Consider the following 21,391-nt stretch of genomic DNA (forward strand, 5'->3'; position numbering starts at 1 on the left):
TTATTAGCAGTGCTTTAATGCTACATAAAATTATGTCCCTTTCCTGAAGCAAATATACCAGACTCACAGTTATTGCCAAAAGACTATACTGTGTCCTTTGGCATCATAGGTTGTGTTCTTTCTTCACCTGACTGAATCCTATCTGCCCTTTAAAGTTCATTTATTTAGGGGCACCTGGGTGGCTCAGTCAGTACAGCATCTGATTCTTGATTTTGGCTCAGGTCAGGATCTCATGATCCGTGAGGATTCATGAGTTCGAGTCTCACGTCCAGCTTCACACTGACAGCACAGAGCCTGCTTGGGATTCTGTTTCTCCCCCTCTTCTGCGCAAGCTGCTGTTCTCTCTCAAAATAAATAAACTTTAAAATGCATATATTAAAAAATAAAGTTTATTTATTTATTTTGAGAGAGAGAGAGGCAAGAAAGAGGGAGAGAGAGAATCCCAAGGAGGTTCCATGCTGTCAGTGTAGAGCCTGACATGAGACTCAGTCCCATGAAACGGGAGATCATGACCTGTGCCAAAATCAAGAGTCAGACACTTAACTGACTGAGCCACCCAGGCACCTCTGGATCTTATCCATCCTTTAAAACCTGGCTCCATTGTCATCTCCAGGAGGCTTTCCCAGCCCCTGGTTTTGGTTAGGTGTCCCTCTCCCAGTTCACCTGGCTCCCTGTGTAAAGTTACAATATTACATTTATCACAGAGTATTCAAATGGTCGGTTTGCGCTTTCCTCCACCTGCAGGTCAGGAACTATGTTTTTCTCATCTTGATATCTCTAAGACTCAGCACAATGTATGATACCTGCTGAGTAATCAACAAATGCGTACTGGATGGATGAATGGGGAAGCCACAGGCCACTAGGGTAGAGAGTCTAAGTCTTCCCTGTGCCATGCGTCTCTTTGGCTCTCTCATGTGTGGACCCCTACGCAAAATAATTTGTCTAAGTGCATAAAATAAATACATGAAATTACTACAAAAAAGCAATTATATTGAAGTATATTTATCAAAATAACTTAAAAACAAATTTGTGATACATAGTATATATACTTTATTAACACATTAAATAGTGACATATAATAGCAGTCAGAATTAATACTGAAAATGTTTATTTTGAGAGAGAGCATGTGTGTGAGTGAGGGAGGGGCAGAGAGAAAGGAAGAGAGAGAATCCTAAGTAGTCTCTGCCCTGACATCGACAGCAAGGAGCCCGATGCACAGCCCAATCTCACAGACTGTGAGGTCATGACTTGAGCCGAAATCAAGAGTCAGATGCTTAACTGACTGAGCCACCCAGGGTAAATTTATAGCAATGAGCATAAATCATTTTTTAGTTATCCTCAACAAGTTTACTGCGATTTGAGAATTTCCGTAATTTTATAGGTGACAAAATATAGGTGTTACTCATACTATTATCATTTATTGCCTGCATACATAATTGAAGCAAATACTAAATTATAGTTAGAGGTTAGCAAAAATAAAGATGTCATCTTTTTCCCAAGCAAGTGTACGTTACCCCTCCCCCACTGCCACTTCTATACAAACCCACATGGACCCCTAGACCCCAGTGAAGAAGCCCTTCCTTGGAGACACTAGAATATAGGTTAGGCAGCACGGTGTTGTGGCTTGCGCACTGGCCTGAGAACAAGAAGCCATGAGATGTTACACTAAAAAGACTAGATTATTTTGAGATGCTAGGGAGCCATTGTAGGGTTTAAGTAAGGAGTGATATTCACAATGTTTGACAACCATATGACACAGCCAGTGACCCATCAGAGCATGTGCCATCTGTGAACAGCCACCCAGTTGAGAGCTACCAGTTCACATCAGTCAGCCCTAGGAGTGTGGCTAGATTAACAAATGAGAGGGATTATTTTGGGGGAACATACGGAAAATATGGGATAAGAATGAAATTTGAGGTAGGGAGATTATTCAGAAGGCTTTTACAAGGACTCAGGCAGTGGGATGGGGGTGGAAAGGAGGTAAGATAGGGAAGATTTAGGAAGTAGAAGAACTTAGTACTTGGGAGCGGACTCTGTAACTACTGACCTGTGTTGCTGTGGGCCAGCGTAAAGGTGCCCTTCATGTGTGCATGTTAGTTCACTGATTAAAGTTTTGAGTCTATAACAAAAAATAACAGCACTTAGTACTAAGTGAAAGAATGAGAGAATGGAGATGGAAGAATCTCAGATTATTTCTCTGTATTTAGATTGATAACAAGATAGGGAAGGAGGATCAGCTAGTTGGGGGAGGTGGTTGAGAGAGTAGTTGATTTGGGTACTTTGTTTGAGATACCTGTGGACACCCAAGTGGGCACATGTCTGGCAGGTAGCTGGCCGTACGGTGCGAAGCTTAGAACGGTAGTCCGGGCTGAATTTTGATTTGGAAACGGTAAGGATAGATTTGAAGCCATGAGCTTGGGTAATAGTAAGAAAAGGAAGTAGTATGTGGAGAGAAGACATCTAAAGATTGACCCTTGGGGAACACAGCTTAAAAGGTTGGGAGGAAGTAGAGCGGCTAATGGATGAGACGGGAGGGGGAGGGACAAGAATGAGAACCAGAATAGAAATAACCCCAAGGAAGAGAATCAACTGTACGTCTTCGCCACTCCTGTCCCAATTCTTTGGAGAACCCCTGGGGTATGTTCTGCGTTAGGAGGCACCTGGTGTGTCTGAGGCAAATAGGTCAACATTCGTGTGTTCTGCCCTTGTTCTAAACTGTACGAGAATGTATGTCTCATTCACAGAAAAGTGAATTCGTGTTTGATTTAGAAACTTGAAGTTTTCATTTAAAACTCACTTAGGAGGGAAATTCTAAACTGCCGTGACCATCTTTGGCCTCGGCGAATGGAAACAGCTGGTGTGTGCTACTGCCAGACGGAATCTGGGCATCACTGCCGGTCAGCAAGGGTCTAAAATTGTTCCCGGCGAGAACACACGAGGTGCAGCTTTCTGACAAAGGCAGACAGCAGTAGAAGGGCCGCCCTGCGCCCAGAGAGCCAGGCCAGGGTGACAGTGTTGTTTGGGAAAAGGGGCAAAGTGCCCTCAGGAACAGGAACCCCTCTGCTACGGCTTTTTCCCCATCCTGCTTAGCCCACCCGAGCCCAGAGGTGCACGTTGCCTTTGGGAACAAACGTTGTGCAGTTGTTTGCAGATTCGGGCATGCAAATCCTTCAGACATGCACACGTCCTGCTTAGCGGAGCATGGGAAGTGCTGCCCGGACCTACTAACCAGGTCTGCTTTCCGCCACGCCTCGGTCTGAAACTGATTGTGTTAGTTCTGCCTGTCTCATTTGAAGCCTGTTCAGAATGTCATAATCATCCTGGAAATACATAGGCTTGTTTTTATGTCAATCGTTTTGACCTTGAGAGCTTCATGTTACGTACATGTGTGAGCACACCCTGAGTTCTCAAGTGAAGAGTGATTGAAAGGGGTGGGTATGCACTGGGGAGCAGAGTCTTCTCCTTGCCTGGGGTTCAAACTCCAGCTCCACCACTTGCTCACTTATGTGACCTTGGTTAAGCTACTTGACCTCACTCTGTCTCCTTTCTCATCAATAAAATGGTTTAGTAGTAGCATCTAGTACTATACATTTGTTCCAAAAATATAATGCTATAATTCATATAAAGACCTTTTAAGAGTATCTGGCATGCCCTAAGCATTCCGCTAGAAGTTTATTAATATTATTACAAATTTAGTCATACCCTAGATGTGCCTCTGAGTGCTTTAAAAAGACTATTTGCTTAACTTCTCCTCCCCCCACACACTTCTTCCTAGATGTTTTCAGTTCATCCTATAGTTAAAGATTTCGGTAATACTAAATATATAGCCAAGAGACCCTGGAATGCCCCAGTCCCATTCTAGATCCCAGCCACTGCTCCCCTTGAGATGCCCGAGGGAGATGTTGAACAGGAATGAACAGTGGTGAAGGAAGGCATAGGAGCACTTAATCTTTACCAGGACTTGGGCCAGTACCCTCGTGCAGAAGATTCAGATGAGCTGAAGGTCCTAAACAGGACCCTTCAGCACATCTGCCAGTTTCCTGAGGCATATGACCAGGGGGAAACACAAACACAAGGGGATAGATTCGTTCCCGATGCCTCATACTCTGTAGCCTCACCAGAGGGAAATTGATGCCTCAGGTCAGCTTCATACTCTAGTCCCAGGTAAGAAAGAGACAAAGCTAATCACTGGCTGGTCCAGCGCCTTCTGTTTGGGAGTAGGTGGGTTCTGACCCTTTACGCCTGCGTTTAACACGGAAAGGAAAGAGCTCCACTTCGCAAGTCTGTTGGTTGCGCAGTCATTCCAGCCACTGGAGAGGGGTCCGGTCAATAACCCGCCAGCCCTCACCTCCTCCTTGGGTGGCTTGATTTCCACCTGCTCCCCAAGGTGCCTGCAGAAGGGAGAGGGCTCAGTGGTCTTGCCCCCATCCTCAGCCACTTTTCTTAATCTTTGGGGATTTTAATTCTCATGTTTTCAAGAATGGTAATTGAGCCAATTCTGGATAAAAGGAAGAAAGGAAACAAGGTAAATTGGAAAATGAATTTCCTAAACTGCCTCCCTTTCTTTAACAACTCTTCAAGTTCCTAAAAATGGTTGCTTGGAAAGACTTGCAGTGAAATTGTAAAAGTTTGAGGCTGCTCTGTTCCCAGGAGGAATATGATTTTTAAATAACTGAAATGAAGAGGCTTATGTTACAAAACAGGTCTCCTTCACAGGTGCCGGGTCTGACTTTGGGGAGGGGATGAGCAGCAAGCAACCTGTTTTGGATTCTCCCCAGGGGTGGGATACAGTGCAGGAGGGTTAGTACCCTGAGCCTGGGAAAGCTGGAGGAGGGTGAAAACAGGGAAAAAAAGGCAGGACAGGGAGATCTCGCTGGGAAGTACCTAAATGTGTGTGGGTACTAATTTGACCTCTCTGTAAGCAGCTCGCTGCCCTATATCTGATCTTTTGCTTTTTTGATCAAAAACAAAATAAAAACAAAAAACAAACCCACACCTGTTGGGTGGCAGTTATTTCTGAAAAGGAAATAAAAAGTGGAGAAAGCAGGAATGGCGTAAGTTTTTTGACTTCTCAGAGCACGCTAGAGAATACGCGTCTCCTCCCTGAACATCTACACCGTTGCTCCTTGGTTGCTTTCTCAGGGAGGCTGTTTCCCCTGCCATGCGGCTCGAAGGCTCGGGGTACTCTTTCTAAAGAAATCTGCACGTAAACATACTGGGAAGCCTGTTCATTCAGCACCCAGGGAAGCAGTGGGCCTTATCTCCACTGCCCAGGGGCTCCCTCTGTGAGCCCTACCAGGAGGGTAGTCTCCGAATGCTGGTGCCATCCTTCATTTTGGAAGATACTCAACCAGGAATACCCAGATGGTGCTGCAGTGTAGGCTCCAGGTCTCATTTATAAATAAAGTGGCTGAGCGTCCACTCAGTGAGCTGAGCATGAGTGGTGGCTTGCAGACAGGGGTTGTGCTTCACTGTTTGTTTGGTTGATGACTGATCTTGGATCTTCTAACTAATGTCTTTCCCCATGATCTTTTCACGGGAATACTGTGTGTGTGTGTGTGTGTGTGTGTGTGTGTGTGTGTAGAGTGCATGTTTGCTATACATGATAATGTATATAATAACACACTTTGCTTTAGGCTTAAAGAAAGTGTATATTACTTCCATATTTCTTTTAAAATTTTTTTAATGTTTATTTATTTTTGAGAGACGGAGCATGAGTGGAGGAGGGGCAGAGAGAGAGAGAGAGAGAGAGGGAGACACAGAATCCGAAGCAGGCTCCAGGCTCTGAGCTGTCAGCACAGAACCCGACACGGGGCTCAAACTCATGAACCGCGAGATCATGACTTGAGCCGAAGTCGGCGCTTACCCGACTGAGCCACTCAGGCACCCCTCCATATGTTTTTAATATGAAATTTATTTGTCAAATTGGTTTCCATACAACACCCAGTGCTCATCCCAACAGGTGCCCTCCTCAATGCCCATCACCCACTTTCCCCTCCCCTCCACCCCCCATCAACCCTCAGTTTGTCCTCAGTATTTAAGAGTCTCTTATGGTTTGCCTCCTTCCCTCTCTCTAACTTTTTTTTCCCCCTTCCCCTCGCCCCTGGTCTTCTGTTGAGTTTCTCAGGATCCACATATGAGTGAAAACATATGGTATCTGTCTTTCTCTGCCTGACTTATTTCACTTAGCATAACACTCTCCAGTTCCATCCACGTTGCTACAAATGGCCAGATTTCATTCCTTCTCATTGCCAAGTAGTATTCCATTGTATCTATAAACCACATCTTCTTTATCCATTCATCAGTTGATGGATATTTATGCTCTTTCCATAATTTGGCTATTGTTGAAAGTGCTGCCTTAAACATTGGGGTACAAGTGCCCCTATGCATCAGCACTCCTATATCCCTTGGGTAAATTCCTAGTAGTGCTATTGATGGGTCATAGGGTAGATCTATTTTTAATTTTTTTAAGAACCTCCACACTGTTTTCCAGAGTGACTGCACCAGTTTGCATTCCCACCAACAATGTAAGAGGGTTCCTGTTTCTCCACATCCTCTCCAGCATCTATAGTCTCCTGATTTGTTCATTTTAGCCACTCTGACCAGCATGAGGTGGTATCCCAGTGTGGTTTTGATTTGTATTTCCCTGATGAGGAGTGATGTTGAGCATCTTTGCATGTGCCTGTTGGCCATCTGGATGTCTTCTTTAGAAAAGTGTCTATTCATGTCTTCTGCCCATTTCTTCACTGGATTACTTATTTTTTGGGTGTGGAGTTGGTGAGTTCTTTATAGATTTTGGATACTAGCCCTTTATCCGATATGTCATTTGCAAATATGTTTTCCCATTCCACTGGTTGCCTTTTAGTTTTGTTGATTGTTTCCTTTGCAGTGCAGAAGCTTTTTATCTTGATGAGATCCCAATAGTTCATTTTTGCTTTTAATTCCCTTGCCTTTGGAGATGTGTCAAGTAAGAAATTGCTGCGGCTGAGGTCAGAGAGGTCTTTTCCTGCTTTCTTCTCTAGGGTTTTGATGGTTTCCTGTCTCACATTCAGGTCCTTCATCCATTTTGAGTTTCTCTTTATGATTGGTGTAAGAAAGTGGTCCAGTTTCATTCTTCTGCATGTTACTGTCCAGTTCTCCCAGCACCATTTGTTAAAGAGATGTCAAGCTTTCACTTTTTGCAGATGGCATGATACTATACATGGAAAACCCGATAGACTCCACCAAAAGTCTGCTAGAACTGATACATGAATTCAGCAAAGTCTCAGGATACAAAATTAATGTACAGAAATCAGTTGCATTCTTATACACTAATAATGAAGCAACAGAAAGACAAATAAAGAAACTGATCCCGTTCACAATTGCACCAAGAATCATAAAATACCTAGGAATAATCCTAACCAAAGATGTAAAAGATCTGTATGCTGAAAATTATAGAAAGCTTATGAAGGAAATTGAAGAAGATACAAAGAAATGAAAAAACATTCCGTGCTCATGGATTGGAAGAATAAATATTGTAATGTCAATACTACCCAAACCAATCTACACATTCAATGCAACCCCAATCAAAATTGCACCAGCATTCTTCTTGAAGCTAGAACAAGCAATCCTAAAATTTGTGTGGAACCACAAAGTACCCCAAATAGCCAAAGTAATATTGAAGAAGAAAACCAAAGCAGGAGACATCACAATCCCAGACTTTAGCCTCTACTACAAAGCTGTAATCATCAAGACAGCATGGTATTGGCACAAAAACAGGCACATAGACCAATGGAATACAATAGAGACTCCAGAATTAGACCCACAAATGTATGGCCAACAAATCTTTGACAAGGCAGGAAAGAATATCCAATGGAAAAAAAGACAGTCTCTTTACTTCCACATTTTCTGAGCCTGACTTACATCAAAAGCAGCTTATCAGAAGAAAATATATTTTCTCAAAAATTATTTTAAGGTCCTGTGGCTTCTTTTTCCTCTGATCTGAGCACAACTCTCACTGTAGGGAAGAATCTAGACAGATTTTGCCCCCACAGGAGATCCCTTTGTCCTCATTGTTATCACCAGTATAACACCATGTGTCCTTTAAGAGTGCTTACTATATGCCAAGTGCTTGATGTGCTTTGTTTTCTAATCCTTACCACCCCACAAGGTAGCTGTTCTATCCCCACCTTGCTGATGAGGAAACAGGCACAGACAGGCTAAGAAACTAGTCTAAGGGAACAACTAGTGATAGAAGAACGCTAGTGATAGAAGAACCAAAATTCCAGTCTAGGCAGGTATGGCCCAGGGCCCAAGTTCTGCACGCTGCACCATGCTCTCTCCCTGTGACTGCATAATGAACTTGAGCAGTTTCACAGAGTATTTTACCATAATAGAACACAAAGGCTTTATGAGAAGCCCTTTCACTCTGAGCATGATGGCCCTGAAGCGCTATTTGCTCCTCTGCTCTAGTCTACACCATATCATGAAACAGATCGCTCGAAGACCACTTGAAGAGAGGAAGTTCACTTTGTTAAACTGCCAAGAACTAGCTTATACCAAACTTGGCTTTATGATGAATTATATTCTAAGGAGCTTCTAAAATTCAGCTTATGCATGGGGCGCCTGGGTGGCTCAGTCGGTTGAGCGTCCGACTTCGGCTCAGGTCATGATCTCACAGTTCGTGAGTTTGAGCCCCACGTTGGGCTCTATGCTGACAGCTCAGAGCCTGGAGTCTGCCTTGGATTCTGTGTCCCCCTCTCTGCCCCTTCTCCTTCCCCCCCCCCCTCTCAAAAATAAACATTAAAAAACTTAAAAATAAATAAATAATATAAAATAAAATTCAGCTTATGCGTAAGGTTAATAAAATGAATGAATGAATGAATGAGGAAGAAAGGAAAGAATGAGAAAGAAAAGAAGTAACATTCTAAGACTATGAAACACTTTTATTAGGCCTGTGATTCCTATAATGCCTATAGTCCTCTGGATTGTTGAATAGAGAAAAGTAATAGAAATAGAGATTTTTTTTCCAGCTTTATTGAGATATAATCAAGGTAAAACATTGTATTAATTTAAGGTATACAACATAACGAATGTGATATATGTATATATTGCAAAATGATTATCACAGCAAGTTTAGTTAACACAGTCACCTCACATAGTTACAAATTTAAATTTCTTGCTATGAAAGCTTTTAAGATCTGCTGTCTTAGCAACTTTTAAATACACAGTACAGTGCTGCTAACTCTAGTTAGCAGGCCCTGCATTAAACCCCCCAGGGCTTACTCATAACTGGAAGTTTGTACTTTTTGACCCCCTTCACCCAATCCTTCCACCCATCCCCACTGTCCGCCCGTCTCTGGCAACTACCACTGTTTCTATGAGTTCCTTTTTTTGTTAGATTCCACATATAAGTGAAATCATACAGTATTTGTCTTTCTCTGACTTACTTCACTTAGCATAACGCCTTCAAGGTCCAGCCATATTGTCACAAACAGTAGGATTTCCTTCCTTTTTATGGCTGAATAGTATTCCTGTGTGTGTGTGTGTGTGTGTGTGTGTGTGTGTGTGTGTGTGTACATCACCAGATAGGGATTCTTGTGGGTTTTTTCATGTTTAATATTTTGAGATATATCATTGAAAGTGATTTTAGTTTGTTATCAGCTAAATCAAATATATAAACTTAGGTCATAAGATGGTTTCTGGTATTTCTTTTGTTCTTAAAATAAATCCTCTGTTAGTAATGCATAAAAGCCAACAACTCAAAATGTGTTCTAAAAAAAGATTTGTTGAGGCACCTGGGTGACCTAGTCGGCTGAGCATCAGACTCTTGATTTCAGCTCAGGTCATGATCCCAGGGTCATGGGATATAGCCTGCATCGGACTCTGCACTGAGAGCAGAGCCTGCTTAAGATTCTCTCTCTCTCCCCCTCTGCCCGTCCCCTGCTCACCCTCTCACTCGCTCTCTAAAATAAAAAAAGTAAATAAGTATTTTTAAAAGGTTTGTTGACTCCGTCAGGGCAGAATCCAGGTTTTCCTCCTTTGGACTCCAGAAGTACTTTATACCCTTCTCTGCCTCTTGTGTTTAAGGGCCAGTGTGTACATGCCTGTGTTCTTCCCTAGTCTGGCAGCTTCTCCCGAAGTGAGATTTACTCCCTTGTGAATTTCAACCACTTAGCCAACGCCAGATGGGAAGGAGGGTTAGAGTCATTTTTGGTGAGACTGCTTTGAATCTGTTAGTTTCAGCAGCAAAAAGTGAGAGAAAAAACACCCACATGAGAAAAGACAAACGTGGCTTCTCACTGGTAGCAAACTGCAACAATTTGCAGGGACATAGCTCCTTAGGGGCACGCTGAAATGTTTAAGGAAAATACGTCTGTGAGCACAGGCACTCTAGTAACTATAATTCCACCTTACTGCAGAACACACACGAGGAAAAGCAAAAAGCACAGTCCTGAGAAGTTAAATTTACAAAAACTGGGAAAATTAAATTTTGTGTTTAATAGAGAAACGGATTACCTAACATGACAGCAGTTTGGAAACACGGAATAATTTCCATTCAGTAATGTGTACTTTTTATCAATTCTCATGCATAGCAAAGCTAGTGCCAAGGAGAAATAAAACTACAGGAAAACAATTATTTATCTTCTTACAAACCTCTGAATTTAAACGTCCTGCTGATAACCTGAGGTTCTTAGTTAACAGTTCCAGTCATGTCCCAGCAGTTACTACACCCGTGACACACAGAGCCCCAGAACTACCTAGACTTCGAGAAGGCTGTAAGTGAAGGTTGTTGGGTTTGCTCCTGCCCTTGATTGTCACTCTCAGTTTTCATGGCCAGTTGAAGACCGCCCAGTCTTCAGGTTTTGTCTCTTCACAACATGCGTCAGTTCACTGTTAATCGCAAATCCTAGTAAAGGGTACAGATTAGGAATGTTGTGTCTGGATTTATACCCCAGCCTTACAACTCACTAATTCTTTGAATTTAAACAACTTAATCTCACTATGCCTCAGTTTCCTTTTCTGTAAAATAAGGATAAAATACCTTCCTCAAGAGTACTGTTGTAAGGACTCAGTGAATATAGAGCTTAACATGTTATTCTCAGTTTTTAGCAGTTCATTATTATATGTTGTGATGGTTCTTTGTTTTGACACATCAATATTATAATAGCATATACGCTCGTAACCACCGTGCTTTGGTGTCCAGTTCTTTCTTTCTTTCTGCTTCACCTGTCTCCCCCCACCCCCCACTAGTAGCTCCACACACCCCATACTTTTTCTGTTTCCTGTTTAGGGTTACAGATGCAGAGCCTTCTGTCCAGATCTATTGCCTGTGACTTCTAATCTATAGGGATGGAAAGTATCTTGAGCCAGTGTATATAAAGGCATTAGAATAACCACATGTTTTACTTGTAAGCCAAGATTTTCATAGAAGGCTGCCCTTCAGTGAATATAGTCTGAAGAAAACTTTCAAAACACCCAAGCAAAAAGACCTTACCCCACCATTACTTAGAGATTTAACGAAATACAGCCACTCTAAATGGTTACCGGTCATAGAGGCTTAAGAAGTAAAATTAGATGAACCTATGGGAAATCTGGAATCCTCACAGTTAATGCCATCTTGCACACTTTGTGTTAAGGGTCCTTGGACATGTCTTGGGTAGCTTAACTACTTAGACACGACTTGTCTCTGGATACCCTGAAGTAGGTGTAAGGCCTCTGTAATCCACGTGTGTTATTCCTGCTCAACTGTCCACACCTTCATTCGTGAGGGAAGGGATGGTGTTTCCCAGCCCATCAAGCTGGACTTTTCAATGAAGACATTTTAAGTTGTAATTCCCTCACTGAAAAGTAAATGCTAAACTCTCCAAAGGAATAGTCTCTGAAATATGAGGCAGAAAGCAGCAGCAGGTGCACAGAGTGATGAAGCGCTCCTTGTCAGAGACCCCTGGAGAGCTCTTTCTGCCTTGCTGTCCCTCTAGTTGATCCTTCTACAATAGAGCTTTTCACAAGACTTTGCCAGCTTATGCAGGTGTGAGGACTCCCAAAGCACCTTTGTCGGCATTCAGGAATCTTAAGGCAAGAGAGTGCACTGGGGCAGAGGAACACACATGACGGTCATGGGCCCAAGTCAGCACTTGCAGATTTCTCAGCACTGTTTCATACTCTGAGGAAGTGCCGAACCACTGGGCATGAGGACTGTAACGTACTCGATTTCCTGGATATAATTTAAAAGATTCTTGTGGGTAAGGGTAGGGTATGGTTTAGAGAGAACCTAAAGTTATTAGCCCTATTGGTAGGTAATTAATGCCTGCGGGCAGGGTGTTGCTGGCCAGAATCGTCACCCTCTGCTGGTGGGGTTGCAACATGGCAGAGCTGTAGAGAGACTGATACCCAGGGGAAAGAGCCAGGCTGCCACCAGGTTCTCTGTCCTCCAGCAACAGAAAGAACTTCATACGCTGCTAAGAGCCATGGCAGAATGAATTTTGGTTTTAGGGGCTTTGGAGTACTCACAAATGATTGTAGTGAGCAAAACATAGGAGAATGGGAAGAAGAAGTGAGCAGCCTGTGAGCCACAGATCCTTTGCAGCTTTCAAAACTAAAACCTCAGGTGACAACCAGAAAGTTGTCTATGAAGTAATTCAGAGTAAGTCTGCAACTCAAGGTTTAGTTGTTAGTAACTGACTCTCTGGAGTAGTCTACATATTTTCCTCTTTAAAGTATTGTTTTAACTGTTCCTTTAAGTATTGGTTAAGTCATAAGGTTATTGTAATAAAGACCAGTGTCTTTATCAAAAGAGTCTCCCTTGTCCATATTCAGATAATGGATTTAATGACTATTAGATCAAAATCACGTAGTGGGCAGTAACACGTGTCCCGCGTCGTCTTCCCGACACACTTTGACTGCTCCCATCTCTCTTTGCCATTGTAGCCAGAGTATGTGACCTCAATGCAGACCTGATCGTGTCACTTCATTGTGTGAAGTCTTTTGTTAGCTCTTGTCAGGTTTCCCCCACTATCCAAAAGTAGAGCGTTCCTGTAAAACCTTTTATAAGTTGAAGTGGCATAAAGCAAAGAAGTAATTACCTTAATTTATATGGAAAATTTTTTGAGTGTTCCCAGACCCAAAAAATAACCTCTCTTAGGCTTTTCAGATACTTTAGGACACATCATGCTAGTGGGTGCCCAAAATAAATCCAGGTAAAGCCCAGATGCTTGCAGCCACAGTTCAAAGCTATGGTGGCTTGATGTGAAATGTAGTTCCAGGGGAAGGAGCGTGGTGGAGCCACTCCCTCTTCCAGGTGTGTGCTGCCTCTGTACCTGCCCACTGCCAAACAAACACTGAACACTATTTTTGCTTTTAGCTTTTGTTCATAAAAACGAAAATCCACTTCGGGTGTCTTTCGTTTAGCGAAAACAGATGCTAACATAGGTGTTTCATAAAAGCAAAGTGGCATAACACGAACTTCGGAAAAGCAGGGGATACCTGTATGTGCATATATACGTATGTACCCATACACATATACACATTCGTGTATATATGTACATACACATATTTGTGCGCGCGCGCGCGCGCGTGTGTGTGTGTGTGTGTGTGTGTGTGTGTGTGTGTCATGGGCAGGTATAGATCAGTATCCAGTAAGGGTCTTAGTAATGTCTTAAAGGAGGCTCTGTCTCCATGCAGCTGCTTGCTGTCACCTGAAGCATGATTATATCACCTGCCCACTGAATCTGCATACTCTCCTGCTGCATGGAGCCTATTCAGAAATGTTACAGACACTCTCAGGATTCTGATCACTTTTCGTCTGCTACATTGAGAAGCCTGAGTCTCTCTAGTTCATCTTCGGATGCATTCAACAAACATATCCATATGTCTACCATGTGGCTGCATGAAAACTGTGAAGTGTGTATGAATGGTCACTAGTCCTTCAGCGATCATGTCTCAGTCACTCCTCCCTGTCCTCCACAGCCATCTCTCCAGTGTCCATCCCAGCCTCAATGTACACAACTTTGCTGGCATGTCCTTTTAGTGAATCATGGGAAATCTATCACACAAGACTCTCCCTATGTGGGGATGGGTTTCTTTCCATCAGATGCCTCTTAATTCACTCTCATAAACCATCAAGGTCACTTCCTTAAGAGAGCCATGGTCTGGAGGGAGGCTTGCGGCTATCTTATAGGGCCAGGTACAGGGGCTGTTACCAGAGCACTGCAGGTTGCTGGTGTCATGTTTGTGTTGGCAGAGGAAGTGTTTTCTAATAAAATGTTTTTGTCTTGTCTTTTAGCTTACATTTTACTATGGTACTATGGATGCTTGGTGTCCAACAAAATACTATGAAGACATCAAGAAAGATTTTCCAGAAGGAGATATTCGACTCTGCGAGAAAAAATTACCTCATGCTTTTATCATCCATTTTTACGGAGAAATGGCTGGCATGATAGCTGACTGGCTAAAGGATGATCTGTCCAAAATAGAAGCCCTGACACATGGAAGCGTCACTGACAGCTAGTACATAGCAGTGGTAGGTGTGCTGTCTCTTAGTAGTTAGTAGTGTACTTAGTAGGTAAGTGTCCGGTGTTAATGTCTGATACTAGAAGACGTGGCTTGCTGTCAGCTCCGAGCTAGCTCCCCATACTACAGACTGAAGTAAGCCCAGTTGGTGAAAAATGCCATAGGCTTAATAGAAACATTCTCCAAGACTCAGGGAACACAGTGATCAGTGATCTAAACAAGACCTTTTCTGTTTGCACAGGATACCCAGTTGGCACTATGCAGTTTATTCAAGTGGGCAGGATCCTTGCAGACAGAAGGAGGTCTAAATTCAGTTGGTTTTAATTGAGTTACCTTGTAGAACAGGCTCTCCTAGAGGAAATTACAAAAATGTAAAAGAGATCAGTGAATGCTAAGTGTATAGTCAGGAATGTACGTGTATGTGATCATGAGGACGCACATTCCAATAGCAGGAAGTGATGACTAGTGGGTCTTGGCAGTGGACCTGGGTCTCCCTTAAGGACAGGAGCTAGAGATCAGCCCGGACTAACTTTGTACAGGTCCTGGCTGAGCTCATCAGAATCAGACTGGATGCCAGGCCAGCCTGCAGGACCTCCCCTCACCCCCCGCTCCGACCTGTTACTACCTTGCGTTGGGTCACAGGCCCCCAGCGGGGCCAACATCAGGGGAGGTACTGCTTGTCTCCATCTCTAAAAAGCTTCTCTGAGGAGTGAGACTTCCTGATCTTCCTGCATTACACAGAGAATAAAGTTCACCAGACATTCCACTGGTGAAGGAACCAGGAAGAGCTGTTGAAGGATCCTGACTGTGCCTCCTGCCGCAAGACAGCCAGCAAGCTCTGTGCTGAGCCTGCCAGGTTGTGAGCTCGCTGCAGGCTCCTCTTCTGCAGGCCCCAGATGGGGAGGCCCTGGGTTGTCCAAAGCCGGTCTGTACCTGCCTTGTGGACTTGCCCCTTCTGTGTTTTTTCCAATAAAACTACACTGAGGGCCAGCTATGAGCTAAGTACTGTGCTAGGCATTGAGGATAGAGTTCTTAGCTATGCCATGATTCTTTTCTTCTGCAAATCGTCCAGTAAGTAATTTTTGAGAGGGCATCTTTCAATTGCTGAATAGAGAAGGACCATAAATGAGTTCTACATTTCTGCCTTGGCTTTGTGAGTTGGAAAGAAGTTATTTTACTAATGAACCAAAACAATCCATTAAATTATGTGAATTCACCTTCTCTGGATGCCTTGAGGACCAGTAGAGAAGAAGCTTGTTCTCCAGCCTGGAGCAGGCTCACAATATTTCTGCCTTCCCTAAAATGACTCAATCCTGGGATCCTAGGAGCCAATAAATCCCACTGACAGCAGTAATAGTTGACAGTTGATCAAAAACATTCAGTTTTTTTCCTAGAGGAGACCCCTCATGGCGTTATCATTCCGAAAGAACAATAGAATGTTGTCCTTCCTTTCAAAGCTTAAAGCCCCCTGATGAAAGCTTCAGCTCTGATATGCTGCCAACCCAGTGGTGAGGGTTGAACGAGTTACTGTCCCTTGGCATGGCATCTGCATCAGAGCAAATGACTTCTCAGAGGGGAAGAGCCAAGTGCTCCTGGCCCCGGAGATAAACCAGGAGACACAGGCCACTGGCATAGGGCTACACACGAAATCCTGATTGGCCGCTGTGTGGGTGGGCCTTCTGGAAATCTGGTGTCAGAAGCTCCGATTCACCGCTCCGAACTGCCTTGCACATAGGAGATGCTCATAGTACTAACTTGAAACCCTTGACCAAGTCCTGGTGAATCACACCTACTCAGAGAATAATAGCATCGCCAGCTCTTCTTTCAGCATTAGTTTGTATTACTCTGTCCGAATATATGACATTGTGTCTTATGGTGGTTTTTCAGAGCTTAAATAAATGATGAAAAGTAGAAGATACGGGCTCGTTTTCTGTTTATCATCCAATCGCCAAATGAATTTTCAAAATAAATGTTTAACCAACACTTAGAACTGCCTGGCCTGACCTCTGTATGGGGGGCGGGGGTGCATGGTACCATCTGAACAGGCTCCTGAGTTAGACTTGGACCCAAGTCTCTCTGTTGGATTTTCTCATTCCTCCTTTTAGAGAAGAATCTGATTTCAGGAGATTGGAGTTCATTTCCTTAGGAATTAAACAATGCACTGAATATTTCCATGCATATATATGACATGATAAGGTATACAGGAACTCTGGAGGCCTTGTCACCTGTGTGATTTTTAGACAACTTTCTCTAATTTCTCCATGCATCAGTGTCCTCACTTAAAAGATAGGATTAATGGGGTGCCTGGGTGGCCGGTTGAGCATCCATCTTGGGCTCAGGTCATGATCTCATGGTTCATGAGGTCGAGCCCCACATCGGGCTCTGTGCTGACAGCTCTGAGCCTGGAGCCTACTTCAGAGTCTGTTGTCTCCTTCTCTCTCTGCCCCTCCCCCACTAACATTGTGTGTGTGTGTGTGTGTGTGTGTGTGTCTCAAAAATAAACATTAAAAAAAGTATATTTTGCTTCATATGGGTTTATCTAGTGCTGAGTGAAGTCTAAGCTGGAGTCATGACCAGTGGCCTTGGCCAGGCTGCTCTGGGCCAGGGGACAGAGAGAATCTCCAGAGGCAGTTCCTGGGGCTCTCATGTTCGAGGTGGCCAGGCACCTCTCACCATCCACTTCTCCACCCAACCCTTGGAGAGCCAGGGACATCTAAAGGCTTGATTTTTTTTTCTTCACCCTACATTATATTATAATTAATTCCATATTAGACTAAAAAGACATGATAACTTAATGCAATGCTTGATTCTGAATTAGATATTTTCTTTAAAAAACATTGTTGGGAAGTTTGCACAACTTGACTGGGATCTACAGATGAACTGGGAGTAAGAGATCAGTGTTCATTTTCTGACTTCAGTGGTTGGATTGTGGAAAAGAGGATGTCCTTATTTGTACTCTGCAGACACACTGAAGTGTCTGGGGGTGGGCTGGGGCATCATGTCCGTTTGCTCTCACATGGTTCAGAGGAAACAAAATGTTCTTGGTACTTGTAACTTTTTTGTAAGTTTGAGATGAGTTTGAAATCTATAAAAATAATTTTTAAAAATCCACCATGTTCTCTCCTGCATCTGTCTCTCATGGATGCTCTTCTAGAAAGTAAAGTTCTTTGGGGCGCCTGCATGGCTCAATCAGTTATGTGTGTCCAACTCGGTTTTGGCTCAGGTCATGATCTCACATTTTGTGAATTCGAGCCCCACATTGGACTCTGCACTGATGGGATTTTAGATTTGAGGAAGGCTTTTGTTTATTTTTAATGGGTTAATTGAGTTCATGCGTATAGCATCTAGCACCTTGTCTGGCTTACTGTAGATGCTCTGTAAAATGGTAGCTAAAAGAAAAGGCTAGCAAACTTGCTTTTCTCTTACTGTGTCTTCTCTTTGGTGCAGCAGAGGACCCGGTGACCTCTCAGCTTCTGCATTTTTTCACCCAGCCTGCAACTTGATTCTTGCAGTCTTAACATTTCTGGTTCATACTCAGGGGGAGAGACAGTTACCCCCCTCCCCCCTCAGCTTTCTGGCCCAAGGCCATGCAGTCTTCCCACACAGAGCAGAGGATGCTCAAACAGCACCTTGAGGACCTTACGGTAGATTTAGAAAAGATGCAGGAAGCAAAACATTCCTTAACATGAGACATCATCTTTGTTCCTAGCCTTCTCTTGCAGGAAAGAAGAGGACATACTTGGGCCGCACTGTCCCATGGGAAATGAGGTTTAAAGAGAGGTCAGTGGCTGGAACTAAGTGTGCTCTGTGAACACATCTCACTTTGGGCCATGTGGGGAACCACTGTGGAACATGGGTCTGGCCTCTCCCACCAGATTGAAGGCTCTAGGTTGCCATAGTTCTGTGAAGAGGAAACCCCCAGAAGGAGAGTGGAGGAGACTGCTCCTAGTACCAGAAGGACAGGTGAGAGAGAGGAGAGAGCCCATAGAAGCCACCGCCCTCCCTTCACATTGTTTCATGTGGGCCTCGTGGTCCCATGAGGTTATGGCCACACTCACTACGGATTACCACAGAGGTGACAGGTAAGTGACTGGCTGAAGAGCTCACAGCTACTGAGAGGCGGCAGGAATTCAAAGGCAGCCTCTACTCCAGAGCCAAGATCCCTCCCCTTTACACGGCACCGTGCTGCCTCCTGGAGGCACCAGTGGGCAGTCCAGCAAGAGCAGAGGGCTGGCACAGGAGTGGAGAGAAGGGAAATGAGGGCCAGGTTGGCAGGTCACGTGGTTGGTAACAATGGAATAGTTTGAGAAGAATGAGGGAGCAGAGTGTGTGGCGGGAGGTGGGGCTGGGGTACATAGGGCAGTGAATTGCAAGGAGTCACAGCAGAGGCTGCCGTCCCTCCTTCTGACCTCTGCTCTCTGCCACAGCCGCCTTGGCCCTTCAGGCACTGGTGTCTCTGACTGCACCTGCACCCTGAGAACATTGGAGTCAACTGCTCCAGCTCTGAGAGTGCCCATGTCTCTACTGCCCACCCCCAGACTCGGCCCCAAACGCCAACTACTCCTGCCCCCCAGCATAGACCCTTCCTCCCCCCAGAGGGAGGGAGCCCTCACAGTGCCCTGGCCAGGTCTCTACTGGAGTACTTACCAGCTATTCCCAGAATTCTACTTTTCTAGTCTGCTCCTCCCTGCCCCTGCTGCCAAACTCTTCCCTGGCCTTAAAAGGAAAGTTTGAGGACATGGGACTTGTGTCTTCATCATCTCTGTGTTCTCAGGGCTTATAGAATAGGGCCTGCCACACAGAATATTCAATAAGTTTTACCTAAATTAATAAAAGTTTCTACCATACCTGAGGGTCAAGGTCTCAAGAAACACAGTCCTCTCAGTCGGTCGGACTCTCAGGGAATCATGTCTCAGGGACTCTTCATCCCTCACAACTGAATGTGTAAGTGGAAATGTAAAGTGGACCAGCTCTTTTCTGCCTTAAGCCTTTCCTCAGCTGAGCTGTGCACAACCGGGACGGACGGACTCAAGCACGTCGACTGTTGGCTTTCTGGCTCCAGGGACTGCAGAAAGCGAGGCCCCCACACTTCATGGCCATTCTGGTCCCCTCCAAATGCAACTGTTATTTCCATTCTTCTATGGTTAGAAAGCCTCTGGAGTTTGGGTATTAGCAACTACCAAATATGCAGTTATTATTTGTTGAGCGTGAACCCCATGCAGCACCCCTGAGTGGGAATTACAGCAACAATGCACAAGACCACGCTCCGGGACAGCAAAGCGTTTTCATTTTGTGGTACATTCCTCAGACATTCTGGCAGAGGGACCTGTGCTGACCTCCCTACATTGGGACAGACTTCCTCGCTGGGTTAAGTCTATGGGAAAATTCCTCTTCCCTGGGAAGGGAATGTGACCCTGTGACTGGGCGTCCATTACAGCCAGGGGGTGCGGGTGCACCTGCAGGGCCTCCCTGCTCACAGAGGGACTAGGATCCCGCCTCTGCAAATCCACCCTGCTCAGGCCCCGCACCGCAGCTGGGCTCCCTCCTACTGGCCACTGCCGAAGGGCCGCGCACCTGCATGCTATTAGGACTGGCAGACGCCCACAGCCTCGCAGGCGGTGGCTACACAATGGTGACATGTTGCAAAGGATGAGCTTCTCCCCAGATCACTGTTCCTTCTGGATAGAAGAGTGCGGGATTCCCGGGAGCACAGGAGCACGATGCATCCACAACCAGGTCAGGCAGCGCCACCCTCAGCGGGACAGCACGTGGCACGCATGTGCCTTGGCTGCTGGGCAGTGAGTGGGCACTGGGCACACCAGGGTGCGCCAGAGGGAGCAGGGCTGGAGGTCTCCACCTCCCGTTAATCTCAGTCACTGTGCACCTTTCAGACTTGCTCTCATCAGTGTTTGGGGAACAGGATAAAGTGCTAAATGCCACCCCTGACTTTGCTTTCTCCCTGTAACTACCCCTTCTCTGCTCACCGGGTAACCCCCTAACCATGGAAGGCCAGGGTAGGCCAAGTGGAGACTGAGAAATAGAAAAGCAAAGAACCAGCCAAGAATTGTTGGAAACAGCATGACGAGACTACACTTTTCAATGGCACGGTCACAAGTCTTACACTTTCACATACCTACCACATAAGTTAGTTGAAAGGCGAATATAATTCCCTTCCAATGAAAAAGACTCTTTAGTAATGAAATTAAGAAGCGAAAGGGGAGCAGACTTTCTTGAGCTACCTTTCACGGGAGAGAGACTAGCATTAACACGCTGCAGAAGCAGCCAATTACAGTAGACATGTGCTGCCATCGCTCTGCAAATAGGTGGGTCCCACTGGCCGTACCCAGATCCCGGAGGAGGTCATTCTGGTAACAAGTCATTAGTGAGGGCAGTTCCTGTCACCTTCCCACAACTGCTGCTCTGTCACTCATCCTCTCCCAGAAATACTTAAGGAACAGATGAAATCACTTTCTCTTTCCTCTGTTGTAGAAAAAGTTGTGAGGGCGGAACAGCTGTAGAACGCTGTGTAGCCGGTGCTCTCCTGCCTGGTCTGGGACAGCCAAGGCGGTGCCGCTGAGCGCAGATCTTTGTACTTGTCTGAAGAGCACTGAGCAAAAGCGGCCCATCCCATTTGCTGTAGGACTCTGTTGCTTTCCCTAAAATCTATAATTGGCCTTGCAGAGCAAGCTGCTACCGTCGGGCGTTATGCCTTTGGATTTCTGAGACTCGACAGTGCCACCTCTGGAATGGGAGTGCTCAGGCTTTCTGAAGTGAGATCCCACAGCAGCCTGGCCTGTAAAGAGCACAACCTTTCACTGGGACTGTGTTTGCAGTGATGATGTTCACTCATCCCAAGTGGCAGTGTCTGGGGTGCCGGGTGGCTCAGTCAGTTAAGCATCCA

The 21,391-nt window shown here is 44.9% G+C and overlaps 1 protein-coding gene across 3 annotated transcripts in view; it reads left to right on the top strand.

Moving 5' to 3' along the window:
• The window catches only part of LDAH (lipid droplet associated hydrolase), a 110,668-nt gene extending 94,264 nt beyond the window's left edge, over positions 1–16,404 (top strand). For all 3 annotated transcript variants that reach the window (XM_015073990.3, XM_015074055.3, XM_053201185.1), the window contains one exon: positions 14,264–16,404. In XM_015073990.3, coding sequence (XP_014929476.1) covers positions 14,264–14,488 — 225 coding nt within the window. In that variant the 3' untranslated portion in view covers positions 14,489–16,404. The remainder of the gene's footprint in view (positions 1–14,263) is intronic.
• The last annotated feature ends 4,987 nt before the right edge of the window (positions 16,405–21,391 follow it).

Source organism: Acinonyx jubatus, chromosome A3 (assembly GCF_027475565.1).
Source record: "Acinonyx jubatus isolate Ajub_Pintada_27869175 chromosome A3, VMU_Ajub_asm_v1.0, whole genome shotgun sequence".
Taxonomy (NCBI): domain Eukaryota; kingdom Metazoa; phylum Chordata; class Mammalia; order Carnivora; family Felidae; genus Acinonyx; species Acinonyx jubatus.